This window comes from Schistocerca gregaria, chromosome 6 (genome assembly GCF_023897955.1).
Source record: "Schistocerca gregaria isolate iqSchGreg1 chromosome 6, iqSchGreg1.2, whole genome shotgun sequence".
Lineage (NCBI taxonomy): Eukaryota > Metazoa > Arthropoda > Insecta > Orthoptera > Acrididae > Schistocerca > Schistocerca gregaria.
This window is the reverse complement of record NC_064925.1, coordinates 339,478,046-339,494,755: the sequence shown is the minus strand read 5'-3', so window position 1 is coordinate 339,494,755 and position 16,710 is coordinate 339,478,046. Positions and strand designations below refer to the sequence as shown.

Sequence of the window (16,710 nt, the reverse complement as noted above, 5' to 3'; positions counted from 1 at the left end):
GAAGGACAGTGATTAAAGAAGGTTGAGGCATGGGGGTTATGTGAACATAAGCTATACTGCAGGGAGAGTTCCCAGCTTCGCAGTTCAGAGAAGCAAATGCTAGTAGGAGGGATTCGGATGGCACAGGTTGTGAAACAGTCATTGAAGTGAAGAACAGTGTTGGGCAGTGTGCTCAGCAACTGAGTGGTTCAGCTGTTTCTTGGCGACAGTTTGTTGATGGCCATTCATGTGTACAATGGACAGACAGCTTGTTGATTGTGATGCCCATGTAGAACACAGCACAGTGGTTGCAGCTTACCTTTTGGATCACATGACTAGTTTCATAGATAGCCCTGCATTTTATAAGATGCTTGTGACCGGACTGGAGTATGTGGTGTTGGTGGTGGTGGTGGTGGTGGTGGTGGTGGTGGTGGTGGTAGGATCTGCGAGGACAAGTCTTGCATGCAGGGATATGAGCCAAGTGGCAAGGGGTTGGGAGCAGGGTAGAGTAGGGATAGACGAAGATGTTGTGTGTGTTCAGTGGACGGCGGAACATCACTGTGGGAGGGGTGCATAGAATAGTGCGTAAGAAGTTCCTCATTTCAGGGCATGACAACAGATAGTCAAAACTCTGATGTATAATGTGATTCAATTGCTCCACTTCTGGGTGATACTGAGTGGTGAGGGAATGCTCCTTAATAGCTGGATGATGGGACTTTGGGAGGTGGTGGGCGATGACTGGAGAGAGAAGATACGGCAGGTCTGTTTCTGTACAGGATTTGGAAGGTAATCTGAGTCTGTGAATGCCTCAATGAGACACTTGGTATGTTTTGAGATGGATTGCTCATCACTACAGATGCAAAGGCCATGGGTAGCTAGGCTGTATGGAAGGGACTCTTTGGTATGGAATGGATGGCAGCTGTTGCAGTGGAGATATTGCTGGTTGTTGGTAGATTTGATATGGTCGGAGGTACTAATGTAGCCATCTTTGAGTTGGAGATCAACATCAAGGAAGGTGTCTTGTTGGTTTGAAGGGGATAAGGTGAAGCAAATGGGGGAGATTATGTTGAGTTGTGAAGGAATGTGGATTGGTTGTCTTCACCCTTGGTCCAGACCATGAAGATGTCATCAATAAATCTGAAGGAGGTGAGGGATTTGAGATTCTGGGTGGTTAGGAAGAATTCCTCACCGGTGCATGAATACGCTGGCATAGGATGGTGCCATACAGGTGCCCATTGCTGTACCAAGGATTTTTTTTATAGGTGATGCCTTTAAAGGTGAAGTAATTGTGGGTGAGGATATAGTTGGTCTTGGTGACCAGGTAGGAGGTTGTAGTTTTGAAATCCATTGGGCATTGGGAAATGTAGTATTCAGTAGCAGAGCAAGGCCATGGGCATTAGGGATGTTAGTGTAAAGGGAGGTGACAGCAATAGTGACGATCAGGGCACTGTGTGGTGAAGAAACAGGTACTGTGGAGAGTCAGTGGAGGAAATGGTTAGTGGATTTTATATAGTGGGTAGATTGTGGGTGATAGGCTGAAGGTGTTGGTCTACAAGAGCAGAGATTCTCTCAGTAGTGGCACAGTAACTGGACACAATGGTGTGTCCTGGTAGTCGGGTTTATGGAATTAGGAAGCATATAGAAGGTAGGAGTGTGGGAAGTGGTAGGGATGAGGAGATGTATAGACTCCAGAGAGAGGTTCTGGGATGGGCTTGAGGATTTGAGGAGAGACTGGAGATCATGTTGGATTTCTGGAATTGGGTCTGTTGGTGAACAAATCTAACAGCTGGCTGAATCCTTTCACCAGATAATCCTTACAGATAAAAACCAGAGATAACTTTTATTTTTTTGTTAGGAAAATTGTGACTTTTCACATTTGGAAACAGTAGATTATCATGTGGAAGTTGTGAATTTTGAAAAGGATTTTTTTCTTTTAAGGTGAGAGGCCATATGCATGTGATCTCTGCCCCAAGAGATTTCCTTCAAGTGGTGCAATGAAGAAACATCGACGGATGCACACAGGCGAGCGGCCTTATGAATGCAAGGAGGTAAGTGCAAATGAAAAAGTACTAAAAGTCTAGAATGAGATTTTCACTCTGCAGCAGAGTGTGCGCTGATATGAAACTTCCTGGCAGATTAAAACATGTGCCCGACCGAGACTCGAACTTGGGGACCTTTGCCTTTCGCGAGCAAGTGCTCTACCATCTGAGCTACCGAAGCACGACTCACGCCCGGTACTCACAGCTTTACTTCTGCCAGTATCTCGTCTCCTACCTACCAAACTTTACAGAAGCTCTCCTGCAGAACTAGCACTCCTGAAAGAAAGGATATTGCGGAGACATGGCTTAGCCACAGCCTGGGGGATGTTTCCAGAATGAGATTTTCACTCTGCAGCGGAGTGTGCACTGATATGAAACTTGCCCGCGAAAGGCAAAGGTCCCGAGTTCGAGTCTCGGTTGGGCACACAATTTTAATCTGCCAGGAAGTTTCACTAAAAGTCTAGTTTGAAATTAGGAGTTTCTGTGCTAGAGATGGAAATATATTAGAAAAAAAAGTTGATAGTTAAGTGATATTATTAACAGAAGAGTGGAAAAAGCATCTGCAACACCAAGGCTAGACCAGTATACAAAAAGTATATATCACCACCAAGAAATGACTGTGTAATGTGACATAGGTTATCAAACTTTTGGAGTACTGAAACCATGCAGCAGCTATTTGCTGAAGAGATACCCCACGAGTCCAAAAAATTTTGAGACTGAATTAATAAATAATAGAGAAACGTTAAGATAGTTCTTTTAATGCTTCAGGTATCCTACACATCTCCACCCCCGACTTGAATACAGTGCACAGAAAGTTCATACAAACAAGTGACCATCAAAAAGTCCTTCTTTGTGATGTTATTCAACTGGTGCTTCACATTGGTTTGAATTTTGGTTATTTCATGAAAACGTTGACCCTTCATGTGAATTTCTGTGCTTTGCCTTTTTGTAGTAGGTTCATGTAGATAACACTATGTTACATCACCCGTGATGATTTTTTCCATAAAGAATTGTTGCATTTTGCATATCAATCAATTTCTGACATGTGTCCATGCGTTTTTGTTTGGAAATCCAGGTGTGTGACACAAACTTTGCAGACACTTTTCTCCAAAACATTATGGAGGAATACAGTGAACACTTGATTTAGAGATGTTGCTTTCATTGCAATTTGTGGCATAACAATGTGGGCAAGCTGATGTCGCATGTCCGCTACTTAACAGCGCGTGCTCCGAAACATCTGGTTGAATGCGTGTCTGTTGTTTACAGTCAGTAGTTCAAGGTGCCAACACAGTTACGGTGTGGACATTGCTTATACGCCAGGGATAAAATCAGTCTCAGAACTTTTTAGATGGTTAGTGTATGTACTATGAACCATTGGAGGAATAACATACACATTTCAAACACAAGGTAATTTACAGAGACACAGAATGACTGACAAATGCTTATCTTCAGGAGGTGAATTTAAAGTACATGTAAAAGTGAAAACGACAATCTTCTTCCTCAGAGAGGGAAGGGGGCTAAGTCGGGAAGATTAGAAAGCAGCTGCAGACCACTTGTACGCCAGGATGAAGGGGACTCCCAACTGTTGTGAGGAAGAGAGAAACAAACATTTTTTGTTTTATGAAATACATTAGAACTAAACTTTAAAAAAAGTAATTTAGTCAATTAAGGTAGAGGAATTCTTCACAACTGCTTCTCTGAAGCCAGCTTGTTCTACCATCAGCTGTAGCCTATTCGTAAAGTTTCTGAAATGGTCTGACGAGCAAAGCTGATCATACCACACATTTTGTCTAGTGGAATATTTAAATACATAAAATTTTTGAAGTAAAAAATTGAAATAATCCAGAAAAAAAGTAAATTATAACTGTCGTATGCTCTTTTTGTCTTATGCCTAACTGCCCAGACTGTACATATTAATGTTAGTACTATTTACAAATGATACTTGTAGATGCCCATGATTAATTCCTGTTAAACAAATAATATAATCTTTCTTCTAATAAAAAAGAGAGCTTTCATTAATAGTACATAATAAAGATCTCTATTCACAGTATGTTCTACAGCTACACCACCTCCCTAATTGTGCCAAAACATGTTTGCAGAATACATATACAAATTTGACACTAAATACACTTTTGGGTGGTGGTGATTTTTAAAATTGTTATAATTTCTGCCCTTTCATATGCTGCACAGTGATAAATAATAAATAACTTCACTCCTTGCTGCCCTAGCACTTATTAATTGTATATTCTGGATGGTGACCATCTTTTCACTTTTGCCTGCCATGATGTCAGCTTTATGCTGTCATTGGGTTGCAATATACACAATGCACCATGAAGGAGTTATTCAAATTGGTCGCAAAGCAATATTCATACATGTATCGAAGGAAAATGCAAAGTCTTAAACATTGGCAGCTGATGGATGAATCTGTGATGCTGCAGCTGGCAAGGATAGCAAACAGGGGACATGTCAATATCAGGCCATAAAGTCTTTGCGAAATTCGTTCCGTGTACTCAGTTGGACAGGAATTATGCCCTGTAGACCAACGTGTGAATGCAAAATTCATTCCGTGCACTCAGTTGGACAGGAACTATGCCCTGTAGACCAACGTGTGAACAATATACACAGTTGTCAGTGTTTGAGAGAGGACGTGTATTTGGGCTCAAAGAAGCTAGTTGAAATAATCAGTGAATTGTTCGATATTTAAATAGGAGTGATGTCACAATGACTTTGCCAGGAATAAGAGCTGTGACAATAAAGTAATGAGACTGATGTGAAAAAAAAATGTTGTTTACCGTTTTAGTCAAATTTAGTGTTGTCTCCTTCAAAGTAGTACCCTTCTGATTGCACACACTTTTTCCAGCACTTCTGCCAATGGATGAAAACATTTCTGGAACTCATCTTCCGTAATATCCACCAAGACCCCCGTCACAGCTTTTTGGACACCTTGTGTTGTTTGAAAATGGTATCCCTTGACCGCTGTTTTGACTCTCGGAAATAGAAAAAGTCACACAGAGCAATATCTGGCGAATAAGGTTGCTGTGGTAGTACTGAAATTTGTTTTGAGGTTAAAAAATTGCTGTACTGACAGAGCAGTATGGGATGGCGCATTATCGTGGTGCAGAATCCAATTATCAGCAATGCTGGCACGGACTCTAAGAACTCTTTTACAAAGTCTTTCTAATATTTCTTTGTAGTAATATTTGTTAACTGTTTGTCCAGGAGGCACCCACTCTTTATGAACAATTCCCTTAGAATCAAAGAAGCACACAAGCATGCATTTCACTTTTTACTTTGACATACAAACTTTCTTTGGTCTGGGTACTCCCTTTGAGTACCATTGCGAACTTTGGTGTTTTGTCTCCTCTCCAAAAGCCTTCTGAAGCTTATGTTAACTTATTACAGCACAACTCATGACACGGCAGTTGCATCGATGTGCCGCTTGGCTAGAAGCAGCTTATAGACCAAGGTCAAAGATATTGTGCCTACACAAGCCTGCAGGCTTGCCACATCTTTCAAAGAAAATCAGTCTCATTACTTTATTGTCGCACCTCGTAGGTGAACCATGGCCGAACACACCCTGAAGAGAGACAATAGAATGTAGGAACTGAGCAGTCATCAGAGGCACACTCAAAATGCTTTATTCATCATCATTATCATTGATCTGATGGACAACTGGGGCTTCAGTGACTACGGGGGACCATTAATAGGTGGCTCACAGAAAGAGGATTGAGACCATGACATCCCTTGCTATGACTCCTGTTGAACTCTGTACACCAATAGGCACATTTGCAGTGTTGTTGGACACATTCAGCCTGGACTCCTATTGGCTGAAGTGGAATTGTCTTCAACGATGAGTCCTCCTTCGAATTGAGCCCTGATGACCAGCAAACACGTGTCTGGAGACACCCCTGACAGTGGTGGGATACCAAACTGACTGTCACTCGCCATGCAGCTTGACAACCAGGAGTTATGGTCTGGGGTGCCATTTCATTTTCAGGACCCCTTTGGTGTCATCCATGGCACCTTCACAGCAGCAGAAGTGCTGTCAACAGTATTCTATGTCGGCAAGGTTGTTGGAGCTCTCCGCAATTGAAAACATTAGGAGCATTGTGGATAGGGCTGTCCAACCATCTTGGGATTTTGATTATGGGCAAGGCCATCCAACCACCTTGGATGCTCCAGAGCACCAGTTGAACAGAATTTGGCTTGATATCCGTCAGGAGGATGTCCGACAGCTCTGTAAATCAATGACAAGCTGAATAACTGCATGCATAAGGGACGGAGGTGGACCAATGTGTTTAGACTTGCTCAATTTGTGACGCTCTTTCTATTGAATAAATAATTTAATTTTTTATTTTATTGTAATTTGTTTTCCTTGGCATTTATTTTAATTCCCTGAATATTAGTCAAGAAGAAACATGTCAGTGAGTGACATAGGGGAGAGTGTACAAATACACATAAATGAAACAGTGTGATCATTACCATTGGTTGAATCACATAATTTAAATATTTTTGACAATGTCGAAAAGTGGAGCAGAACAATGAAAATTGTTGTATTCATGTTCACAACCAGTGGCAATGGATTTGAAATCCATGTTTTTTCCACTAAATGTGGATAAGCTGATAAGTTGCATTTTGAAAAGTCATGTAGCTAATCCTAATGATCTAGGGTAGGATTAGAAGTTCTAACTGTGTGACATTTTGGTATGTACAGAAGCATGCCTGAACACTGACACCCTTCTTGAAGTGGCTTCTGACCGGCCTGACTACTGTTCAACAGCCTCAGTACTGTTCAACAGCCTCAGGCACTGTGCTGATTAGTGCTTGTTTGTAACTATTGAAGAAAAGACATGTTAACACCAAAGCTGCTGTTTATTTACCAGTTGACTTGTTACAGGCTTTGCCCATTAACATGAGCCACCTATAACAAAGAACAAAATTTGTTAAAACTGGATGTTGATGATGAAGACATCAATAATAAAATGGTTCAAATTGTAGTAGTTTAAAAGTAAAAGTATCTTCTTGCTTGTTGCACCTTAAGTTTTTTATTTAATTTGTGCACCTATAAGTGTTTTACCTTACGTGCAGGAAGCAAAAAGGCATTTTTCTTTGAAACTAATGCAATTTGAATACAGCTGCTGTGAAAATGACCACTAGAAGAAACTTGTTATAAAGCGGTTAATATCGTAACTGCTTCATTTAATTGTATTTAGGATATGGTTGGTGTGGACAGTTTAGTTTACATCATCGTACTTAACTCTTATCTCACGTCTGCATTAAAAGATGTCACGGATGTAATTACACCTTAAGTATTATGTTTATGTATGTGTATAATATATTTGTTTCCTTAAATTTGATACCTTTATCATCCAGCATACGGTAAATAAGCCAGTGTGACCCAAAGTGTAATCCAGTAAGAACAAATTCTCCATTGTGTATAAAACACTGTTATCATGTGGATCACATTTTGCTTGATAATGAAGGTACCAAAATAAAGAAAAATGTATATGATGCATGTACATTCATATAATAATTGTAAGGTGTGACATTATGAACACAAATATGAGATAAAAAAAAAAGCATAAAAAAGGTCAAAATCGTACAGGGGGACCAAGAGATGAATACACTAAACAGATTCAGAAAGATGTAGCTTGCAGTAGGTACTGGGAGATGAAGAAGCTTGCACAGGATAGAGTAGCATGGAGAGCTGCATCAAACCAGTCTCTGGACTGAAGACAACAACAACAACGTGAGATAGTTAAGTGTTATGACATAAACAGAAGTGTCCACACCAACCAACTCTGAATACAAATATGTAGGTAGTTATCATATGAACCTTCTTATCACTGATACCTTTATTATCCACTTCAAGCACATCCACTAATAACGAATTTGGTTCTCTGTAATATGTGGCTTTTGTAAATTGGCAAGTCCCAGAACTAGTCATCGAGTAAGTAAACAGCAGCTTTGGTGTTAGTCTTTTTTCCAATATTTGAGAGCTGCCAGACGTGACATACTGAAAATGTTTATAAAATGTTTGTAACTAGTTATCATTTTTGTAACACTCTGTTTCTGCGAAATGAACTACAATTTAACTTTTAAAAACCATTCTAGTAGGCAGGCACACGTAGTGTAGGCTACCCACCAGATGGCCCTATTGCAGGCATTTGTGACATACAAGCATAGTTACTGACTACCTTGCATCAGAACAGATCCAACTGCAAAGAAGTAACAGTGGTTTAAAACACAGACTGTTTGCAAAGGAAAAGCAGGAAATTACTAAGTGAAGTACTAATATTTTTGTGTCCTTAATGTATGGTAATAGAGCCAAGAGAGAAAGATAAAAAAAAAGTTATCATCTATGAAAAAAAGTGAGGCAGTAAATACACATGTCAGATGTTTGATATAAAACACACATACTACATTTACAGTAATCCCATGCAACAAACATGTCAATGAATCTGAAAGACGTGGACCTATACCTCTCACGAAACAGACAATATCCTTTGAAGTAGTGTAGTAATTTGTGGCGACAAAATAAGTTGTTACATAGCTGCCTCTTCAGCATTACAAGGATGTGTACAAATAAATCACAGAAAATAATAACTTTTGGTTCTTCTAGAGTCAAACAGAAACAAAGACTTTCAGAGGTGAATATCTCTTGGTAGTTAATGTGTCCTGGAGGTTCACTGAATAACTCAAATGTTAGTGGTGGAGAACACCAGGAAGTATGCTAGGATAAACCACTATCATAGTACACGCACATGACTTTGGTGGCATTCAAGTGAATTCATTTCCTTACATAGTTTACTGTCAGGTAATAGCATCCAGAAGGAAATACTGTATAAACATAATGAGTACAAGACTATCAAATGCTTTCAGCACAGTGTGTTAGTTTAGTAAGGTATGCAGGAGAGTGTCTGTGGAATTTGGGCTGAGAGAGAGAGAGAGAGAGAGAGAGAGAGAGAGAGAGAGAGAGAGATTCTAAGTGTTATGTCTTGGAACTTGTTCAGGCAAAAGTCTTGTTTTAAGCAACAGTTGTAATTTAATACGAAAGCAATCTGCACCTTGAGTTGTACATAGTATCTGTAACAGAAACAGGTGTGTTAGTATTTCTGCAGCAGTGTCGCATCTGCTATCTTCTACAAAATAACATTAAAATTTTTGTGGTACACCATTGTATTGTTTTGGTGGCACAGAACCAGTGTGTATATTTGTACATGTGCATCAGATAAACTATTTTCTTTTTTTGCAGTGCTATGCCAAATTTGCAGCACGGGAAACATTAAATCGTCACATACGTACGCACACAGGTATCAGGCCTCATATCTGTCAGTTTTGTGGCAAGAGTTTTATACAGTCTTCTCAGCTTCGAGCTCACATCTTCCATCATACAGGTATTTTTAAAAACAAAGAGTCTTACACAATTGTTCATGAACTTACAGCTTTAAATTGAACTTTAGAGGAAGTATTGTTTTGTTGATGTTAGAAATAATTAGTCTGACTGTCATAAAGATCACAACAAATTAATAAGGCTCATGATTTTATGGCCAGTATTTTATAGCACACTATAAAGTCACAGTTGTGTGATAATTTTTAGGCTATGACCAATGTCATTTCATAATATCTTCAGTCAATGTGCAATACTTACAAAACTGCATTGACATAGCTCCCACTGATATTAAAGTTACAATTTAAAACAATTATGAGAAAATGTAAATTGTGTATAACAACACATGAAATACCATAATGAAAGCAAGTTACATATCTTCTTGCAAGAATCCAAGTTTGTATCAACAAGGATTTAAGTGCTTAAAGTGTAAGAAGATGTAATTAAAGGCACATCAAGAGTACTGCCATTGCTCGGTAGCACTCTGGTGTCACAAGATAATAAGCATTCAGTATGCTAATATGATATGATAACATTATGTACAGCTGTTAAAAGATATATATGAAAAGAAAAAGAAAATATCTCATATTTGTCAAAAGATTTAAATAACAATGTGAAATGTATAATTTAAAACATTGATGGACTGTTGGAGTAACAAGATGGTATTGTGATAAGCTCAATGTTACAAGAAGTTCAGTCGCACATGGCTCACATTGTTCACTTGTGTGCTCCTCAGCAGTGGATGTATAGCTTTGCCATCCCTGTCCACTACCCTCTTACTGGCTGTTTCCTGCCCACAGGCATGAAGTTGTTGATCATGCAAAGCATGTTGTTAATAAACTCAAAATTATTTGGCAAGTGGAGTACAAGTTACAGTCATGAATGCGTTTAATAATTACTGTAAAAATTACAGTAAGGAATTGATTATAGGAGTTATTTCCTGATCTTGATATCTTGTAGTGCAGTTATAAGAAATTGAATTTATCTATTACATAAAACTTCCAGGACTTGTAGAAAATTTTCATGGAGCAGTGACCTCAGAATTGTTAGTTCTAATTTATAAGCAACTGACTGCCAAAGAAATCACGGAATCTAGGAAAAAAATAACTCCTGTTGCTGAACACAGCTTTATGAATAATCACTAGATCTTGTTTGAGCAAAAGCTGATTCTAGCCCATCCATCAAACTACTGTCATCAAATAGGTTTTGGAAATTTGAATGTTAGTCAACAGCTTTTGATAGAGGTATGTTTCACACACTCAGCTACGCGTGGAAGTGGGCGACGATGCCAAGAGACTTCATAGGATTAGGTCCTGTGTAATATGTTGTGATGGAAACAAATTCACTGCAGGCAATGTATCATAATTGGCACCAATGTAATGTTGTGTCTCAATGGCATGACTGCATCATTTACATCAGTATGACCCCATTACTTTTTTGAGACTTGTTTTCCTGTAGAGGGCAATGGTGTATATTGCCGAAAGATTGGATTTTTATGAAAAATTAACACACAATGTGCACTAAGAACATTACATTAAAGAGTTCTAATATGTATGATCCTTGGTAGATATAGAGAAAAATCTCCCTCATTAGTGATTTTAGTTACAGTGAAACCCTGCTTTTACAATTTCCAAGATACTTAAGAAGGTGTAAAATGCTGGAAAATGTAAAATGTGGGAAATAATGTTTTAAGCTGTAAAAGTTGTGTCTAGGATACCCTTTCGCATTTTTGCACATTGTGTGTGATATATGTACATTATAGGCATCGAAAGACTTGTTAGGGACTTGTTTATTATCTAATAAAAACTGCTGATGTAACTGGAACTGATAACTGTCTGGGGAGTGGGAACATTTGACTCAATTTCATACGTCATAATTGATGCTTTTGAAAACCTGCAGCTGTTGCCATTCGTTATTTAAATACTGAAATACTGCACTAGTTATGTATTTTTTACGTATTTTTTTATGCTTAGCATGACACGTTTCCAGAATTTTTTCTCCTTGTCAAAGGCAGATATGTAGATAAGTATTTTGTATTGCATTTGCATGTGGTGTTCTGCGTCTTTCCTGTAGTTGTCTTTTTGAGGTTATCAAGTACTGTGCCTCTTCAGTTATGTAGAAAACCACACACTCGCAAACTATCACTCACATTGTTTGTGTAACGTCGCCAAAAAAAAAAAGGGGGGGGGGGGGGGGGATACACTTAAATACTGCACTTCACAATGAGAATGAATTTTCAAAACACATTTTGCTCAGCATGAAGAACTTGCATAATCAGTGCTGTGTGTATGCTAAAAAGTAACCCATTTGAGCAAAAAGTGAATGATGGTGTCAGCTAGTGCTACAAGTGGTCAAACGCCGAAACATGACAAATATGATTCGACCAAGGTGACACAATGATCACAAAAGTCACGAAAATCTGTTTACGCAGTAGAGACAGTTTGGAAACGAACTGCCTATTGGTTTCTGTCTTGGGTTCTTCGGCCGATGTTCATCTAATGATTTTTCTGACGTTTCACAAGCACGAGTGGCTGACATTGTCAAAGCTTCACCCTCCATTGCCCGTGGTGAACTGGAGCCGAGCTCGCGGGCGCAGACTATATGTACCTGGCGCGCCAATGTCCGAGGGCTTCTCTGTGGTCATTTCCGGTGCGGTTCTCCTCTTGCTACCTGCAACGGTCGTTCGATGCAGTACGGGAAGCCAGGATCTGTTTACCTTAAGGCTTTCCTCTTTCTTGTTCAAACTGTTCGTGTGTTTTTGTATTTCTACAGCTTCTCTGAACAAGCGCATGTGATAGTGCTTCTCTACAGCCAGAACTTCCATGTCAGCGAATTATATTACGTGGTCGGTCTCATTCAGTGCGTGCTCTGCTATGGCCAATTTCTCCACCTGTCCCAACCTGCAATGTCGCTTATGCTCTTTGATCCTGGTGTTGATGGATCGTCCAGTCATTCCAACATAAACTTTTCCGCATGTGCATGGTATACGGTATATTCGCAACATTGCAAGTGGGTCTCTCTTCTCCTTTGCCAATCTAAGACACTCTTTGATCTTCCTTGTCGGTTTGAAAATCGTCTTTACTCCATGTTTGCTCAATATACGGCCGATTCTGTCCGTCACTCTGGGAATGTATGGCAGAAAGGCCGTTCCTGACATTTCTTTTTCTGATTCCTTACTTCGCCGAGTGTTTGGCTCTGTTACACTTCTAATATAACTTGTGGAGTACTCATTGCTCCTCAGGACAGTTTCCAGGTGTTGCATGTCTCGTTTGAGGTGTTGCGGCTCACATATTCGTCCTGCTCTCATTACGAGCATACTAATCTTGCCTCTTTTCTGGCTCGGGTGGTGGTTTGACAGTTTGTGCAGGTATTGGTCCATGTGTGTCAGTTTTTGATACACGCTGTGTCCCAGGTTTTCACCGTCCCTTGTGACCAGCACATCTAGAAATGGCAGTTTCTTGTCCTTTTCTACTTCCATGGTAAATGTTATGTTGGCATGGAGGCTGTTCAAGTGTCTTAGGAAGTCACCGAGCTGTTCTTCACCATGGCTCCACACCACGAAAGTATCATCGATGTACCTGTACCACACCTTAGGTTTGCAAGTCGGCGAGTCCAGTGCCTGTGCTTCGAATTGTTCCATGAAGAAGTTGGCCACCACTGGACTGAGAGGACTACCCATGACGACGCCTTCCAGCTGTTTATAGAAATCGCCATTCCACGTGAAATAGCTCGTGGTGAGACATGCATGGAAGAGCTTTCTGATGTCTTGCGGGAAAATGGAACCAATGTGCTCCAGAGCATCACTGAGTGGCACTTTCGTAAATAACGAAACAACATCAAAGCTGACCAAGATGTCGTTTGGTGCAAGTTTCAGTTTCTTCAGCTTCTCAATGAAATGTCCTGAGTCCTTAATGTATGTGTCAGTCTTCCCCACGTGTGGCTGGAGCAGAGAGGCCTAGTGTTTTGCCATTTTATATGTCGGTGATCCAGGAGCGCTAACAATTGGTCTTACTGGAACGTTGTTCTTATGGATCTTGGGTAATCCATACAGCCAAGGTGGTAGGGCTTCTGTGTTGCGCAGGTTTCTCTGTATGTCCGCCGGCAGAGAAGACTCCGTGATTAATCGATTCATATTCCGTGTGATACGCTGTGTCGGATCTGCGCTTAGTTTTCGGTACGTCGTCGGATCTAATAGGTCTCGGATCTTCTGCTCATAATCTTCGGTCTTCATTACGACGGTCGCTTTCCCCTTATGGGCAGGCAGTACCAATATACTCTTGTCGGCATGGGGGATTCTTAATGGCTTGTACCTCTTCTTTCTTCAGGTTGCAAGCTGGTGGTTTTGCTCGGCGCAGTATCCTGGCTGTTTCCGTGCGTATTTCCTCTGCCCTTTCACAAGGAAGGGCCCGAATGGTTGCTTTGGTGTTAGCAATGATATCCTCCATAGGTATATTTCTCGGGATGATATCGAAATTCCCTCCTTTTTGAAGAAAAGACACTTCCTCTTTGGTCAATTGTCGTTCAGTGAGGTTGACCACTGTGTGTGACATGTCGGGAATCGCCTTGTCGGTCTGCTTCTGGCATCTTTCAAACTTTTTCTTCTGTCGCTCGGTGCAGCGCTCGAGTTCGTTCTGCATGCTCCTGTGAGTGATGCTGTCTATCTTTTCCCAGTCATCTCGATGCATTCTGCTACTTAGTTGATAGAAAATGTCCAGAAGTTCTTGATCCGTTCTTGCCAAGTCTCTCCGTGTTGTATGTATTCACTCAGGAAGAAAAGCTCATTCCATTCTGTCGTACATACGATGTGCTTGGACAGTGGTGAACAGGCGCTTACATCTCAAGAACTTCGGTGTAGCACATTCATCTCGGCACCATGACAAAGGCGAGAGAGGACATCAGTCGGGCTTTCTTTTTCCGTCGTTGGTCAAGGCGTCAGTACAATGTGCAAATCTCCTCCCCGTAGAGGCGTAATACAGTGTGTGTGAGAGAGAGAAAGAGAGAGAGAGAGAGTGAGTGAGTTTATACCCGTCCTTTTTTCCCCCTAAGGTAAGTCTTTCCGCCCCCGGGATTGGAATGACTCCTTATCCTCTCCCTTAAAACCCACATCCTTTCGTCTTTCCCTCTCCTTCCCTCTTTCCTGAAGAAGCAACCATTGGTTGTGAAAGCTTGAATTTTGTGTGTATGTTTGTGTGTGTATCGACCTGCCAGCGCTTTTGTTTGGTAAGTCACATCATCTTTGTTTTTATATATATCGTGGACCTGACATTTTTCCATCATAGATTTGATTCCAATGGACCCTTGTTACCTTGCCTTTGGCCATGCTTTGTACCCAAAAACTGAATGGTGTAAGGATCTCCACAATTTTTATGGGGCCACATGAAACACGCCAAAAATTTTTCTGAAATCTTTTCCATAGCTTTACTCTGGGCACAGAACCAAATTACCAGTTCCCTGGCTGTATCTCCTCACTTCTCTCTGGTGTGCAAGCCAAATCTGTCAATGCTCTAGACCAGTTGTTTTTAACCATTTTGGTATAAATTTTTTCAGGCAACAAGTTATTAATGTTCCATAAATTTGCTGTAGGTGAATTTAGCAGATATGCCAGCATCTGTTTTGCTGGAGTTAAGAGTCACTCTGAGGATGGCCAGATGGTACTCACCCAAAATATCGTCTGAAGAAGTAGTATTTATTGTATGCCCAAAATTTAATGGATTAGCTACACAAATATTCATTCTGGTTTTCATAAGATATCAAATTCATGCAAAGATTGGCAACTTAGTTTTAATGCTCAAAAGTGTAAAACTGTGCACTTTACAAAACATAATAAAGTTGTATCCTGTGGTACAGTATAAACAAGCCACAGCTGGAATCAGTCAACTCGCAGCAATACCTAGGTTTGATACTTTGTAGAGATATGAAAATGAACAGTCACATAGTCTCAATCATAGATGAGGTAGGTGGCAGACTTTGATCCATTAGTAGAATACTAGGAAATTGCAATCAGTCTATGAAGAAGGTTGTTTACTGACCACTCGTGTAACTCACCCTAGAACATTGCTCAATTTTGAGGGACATGTACCAGATAGGACTAATAGGGGATGTGGAACATATACAGAGAAGGGCAGCACATATGGTTGTTATATGCTTGTATGACATATGGAAGTGTGTCACTAAGATGCTGAAGAAATTGTACCAGCAGACACTTCAGGGAAAGCCTACTTACAAAGTTTCAAGAACCAGATGACTAGGAATATGTCACTCCTGTAGGAGTTATGAGGATAAGATTAAATTAAGACAGAGGCATTTAAAAGGCAATTCTTCCTGCGCTCCTATGTGAATGGAATGGGAACTGGTACAATGGGAAGTACCTTCTGTCATGCTATTCAGTGTTTTGTAGAGTATGAAAGTAGATTAATTCTATATCTAATTCCACCTATGACCACCACTTCTGTGACTCCAAATTTTCTTACTGCTGCATAGTTGTTTGTGGCCTCTGCTTCGTGAATCATCATTCATTTAAAATTCATATATTGTCTGTGGTTATCTATTGTGAACCACAAACTTGTAGATCTACTTTTCTTAACAAGAGTCCTGGCTGTATTTAGATCCATTATCAATTGTTATAATTTACAGGTTTTACAATGCTGATAATATAAACAAACTGAATGGAGACAATATGTTGTCCTCTCGGCTCCCTACAGCTAAATATGAGAAACTATTACCACTTTGGATCAACACAGTAGCCAACTTTGAAAATCAGCAGAGCTGTACAATAGTAGCAGTTTTCTGGTCTTTGTTGAATCTCATGTTTCATTTGCTGTGGTGCATTTAAATTGCTCTGTGCAAGCATATTATTTTTTTTTTTTTTTACTTTAATTTGTCTCTTATAGAAATGTATAGTATCATACTGCCCATTCATCATTCCCTTCCTCTCATTTGTCCCAGTGCCCAGACCAACTGGTGTCATGGTCCACCACCAAAGCTTCTGAATTCTTCAGATTAAATTTGCACTGACCTCAATTGCCATAGTTTCATTCCTAAATGTTATATTAATCTATTACACAACATAAAAATGTTGATCTCAGCAACAATAGTATAATCTGTGAATACAAGACAGGCCTGTATTTTTCAAATGATGACTTTGCCACAAAACTTCACTTTATCGCCAGGTAAATGTCTTGCAGATGTTGCATTTTATTTCTCTTACTGTACATCATGTATTTTACTCCTATTTTGTGATGTATTAGATTCTCCCAATAGTTGTGTCGGTGCAAAATTATATTATAACCTCTATTTCATCAA

At 40.0% G+C, this 16,710-nt stretch overlaps 1 protein-coding gene across 10 annotated transcripts in view; it reads left to right on the top strand.

The window, feature by feature from the left end:
- The window catches only part of LOC126278599 (gastrula zinc finger protein XlCGF57.1-like), a 486,383-nt gene that overhangs the window by 457,783 nt on the left and 11,890 nt on the right, over positions 1-16,710 (top strand). For all 10 annotated transcript variants that reach the window (XM_049978828.1, XM_049978824.1, XM_049978826.1 and 7 more), the window contains 2 exons: positions 1,918-2,027; positions 9,274-9,415. In XM_049978828.1, coding sequence (XP_049834785.1) covers positions 1,918-2,027; positions 9,274-9,415 — 252 coding nt within the window. The remainder of the gene's footprint in view (positions 1-1,917; positions 2,028-9,273; positions 9,416-16,710) is intronic.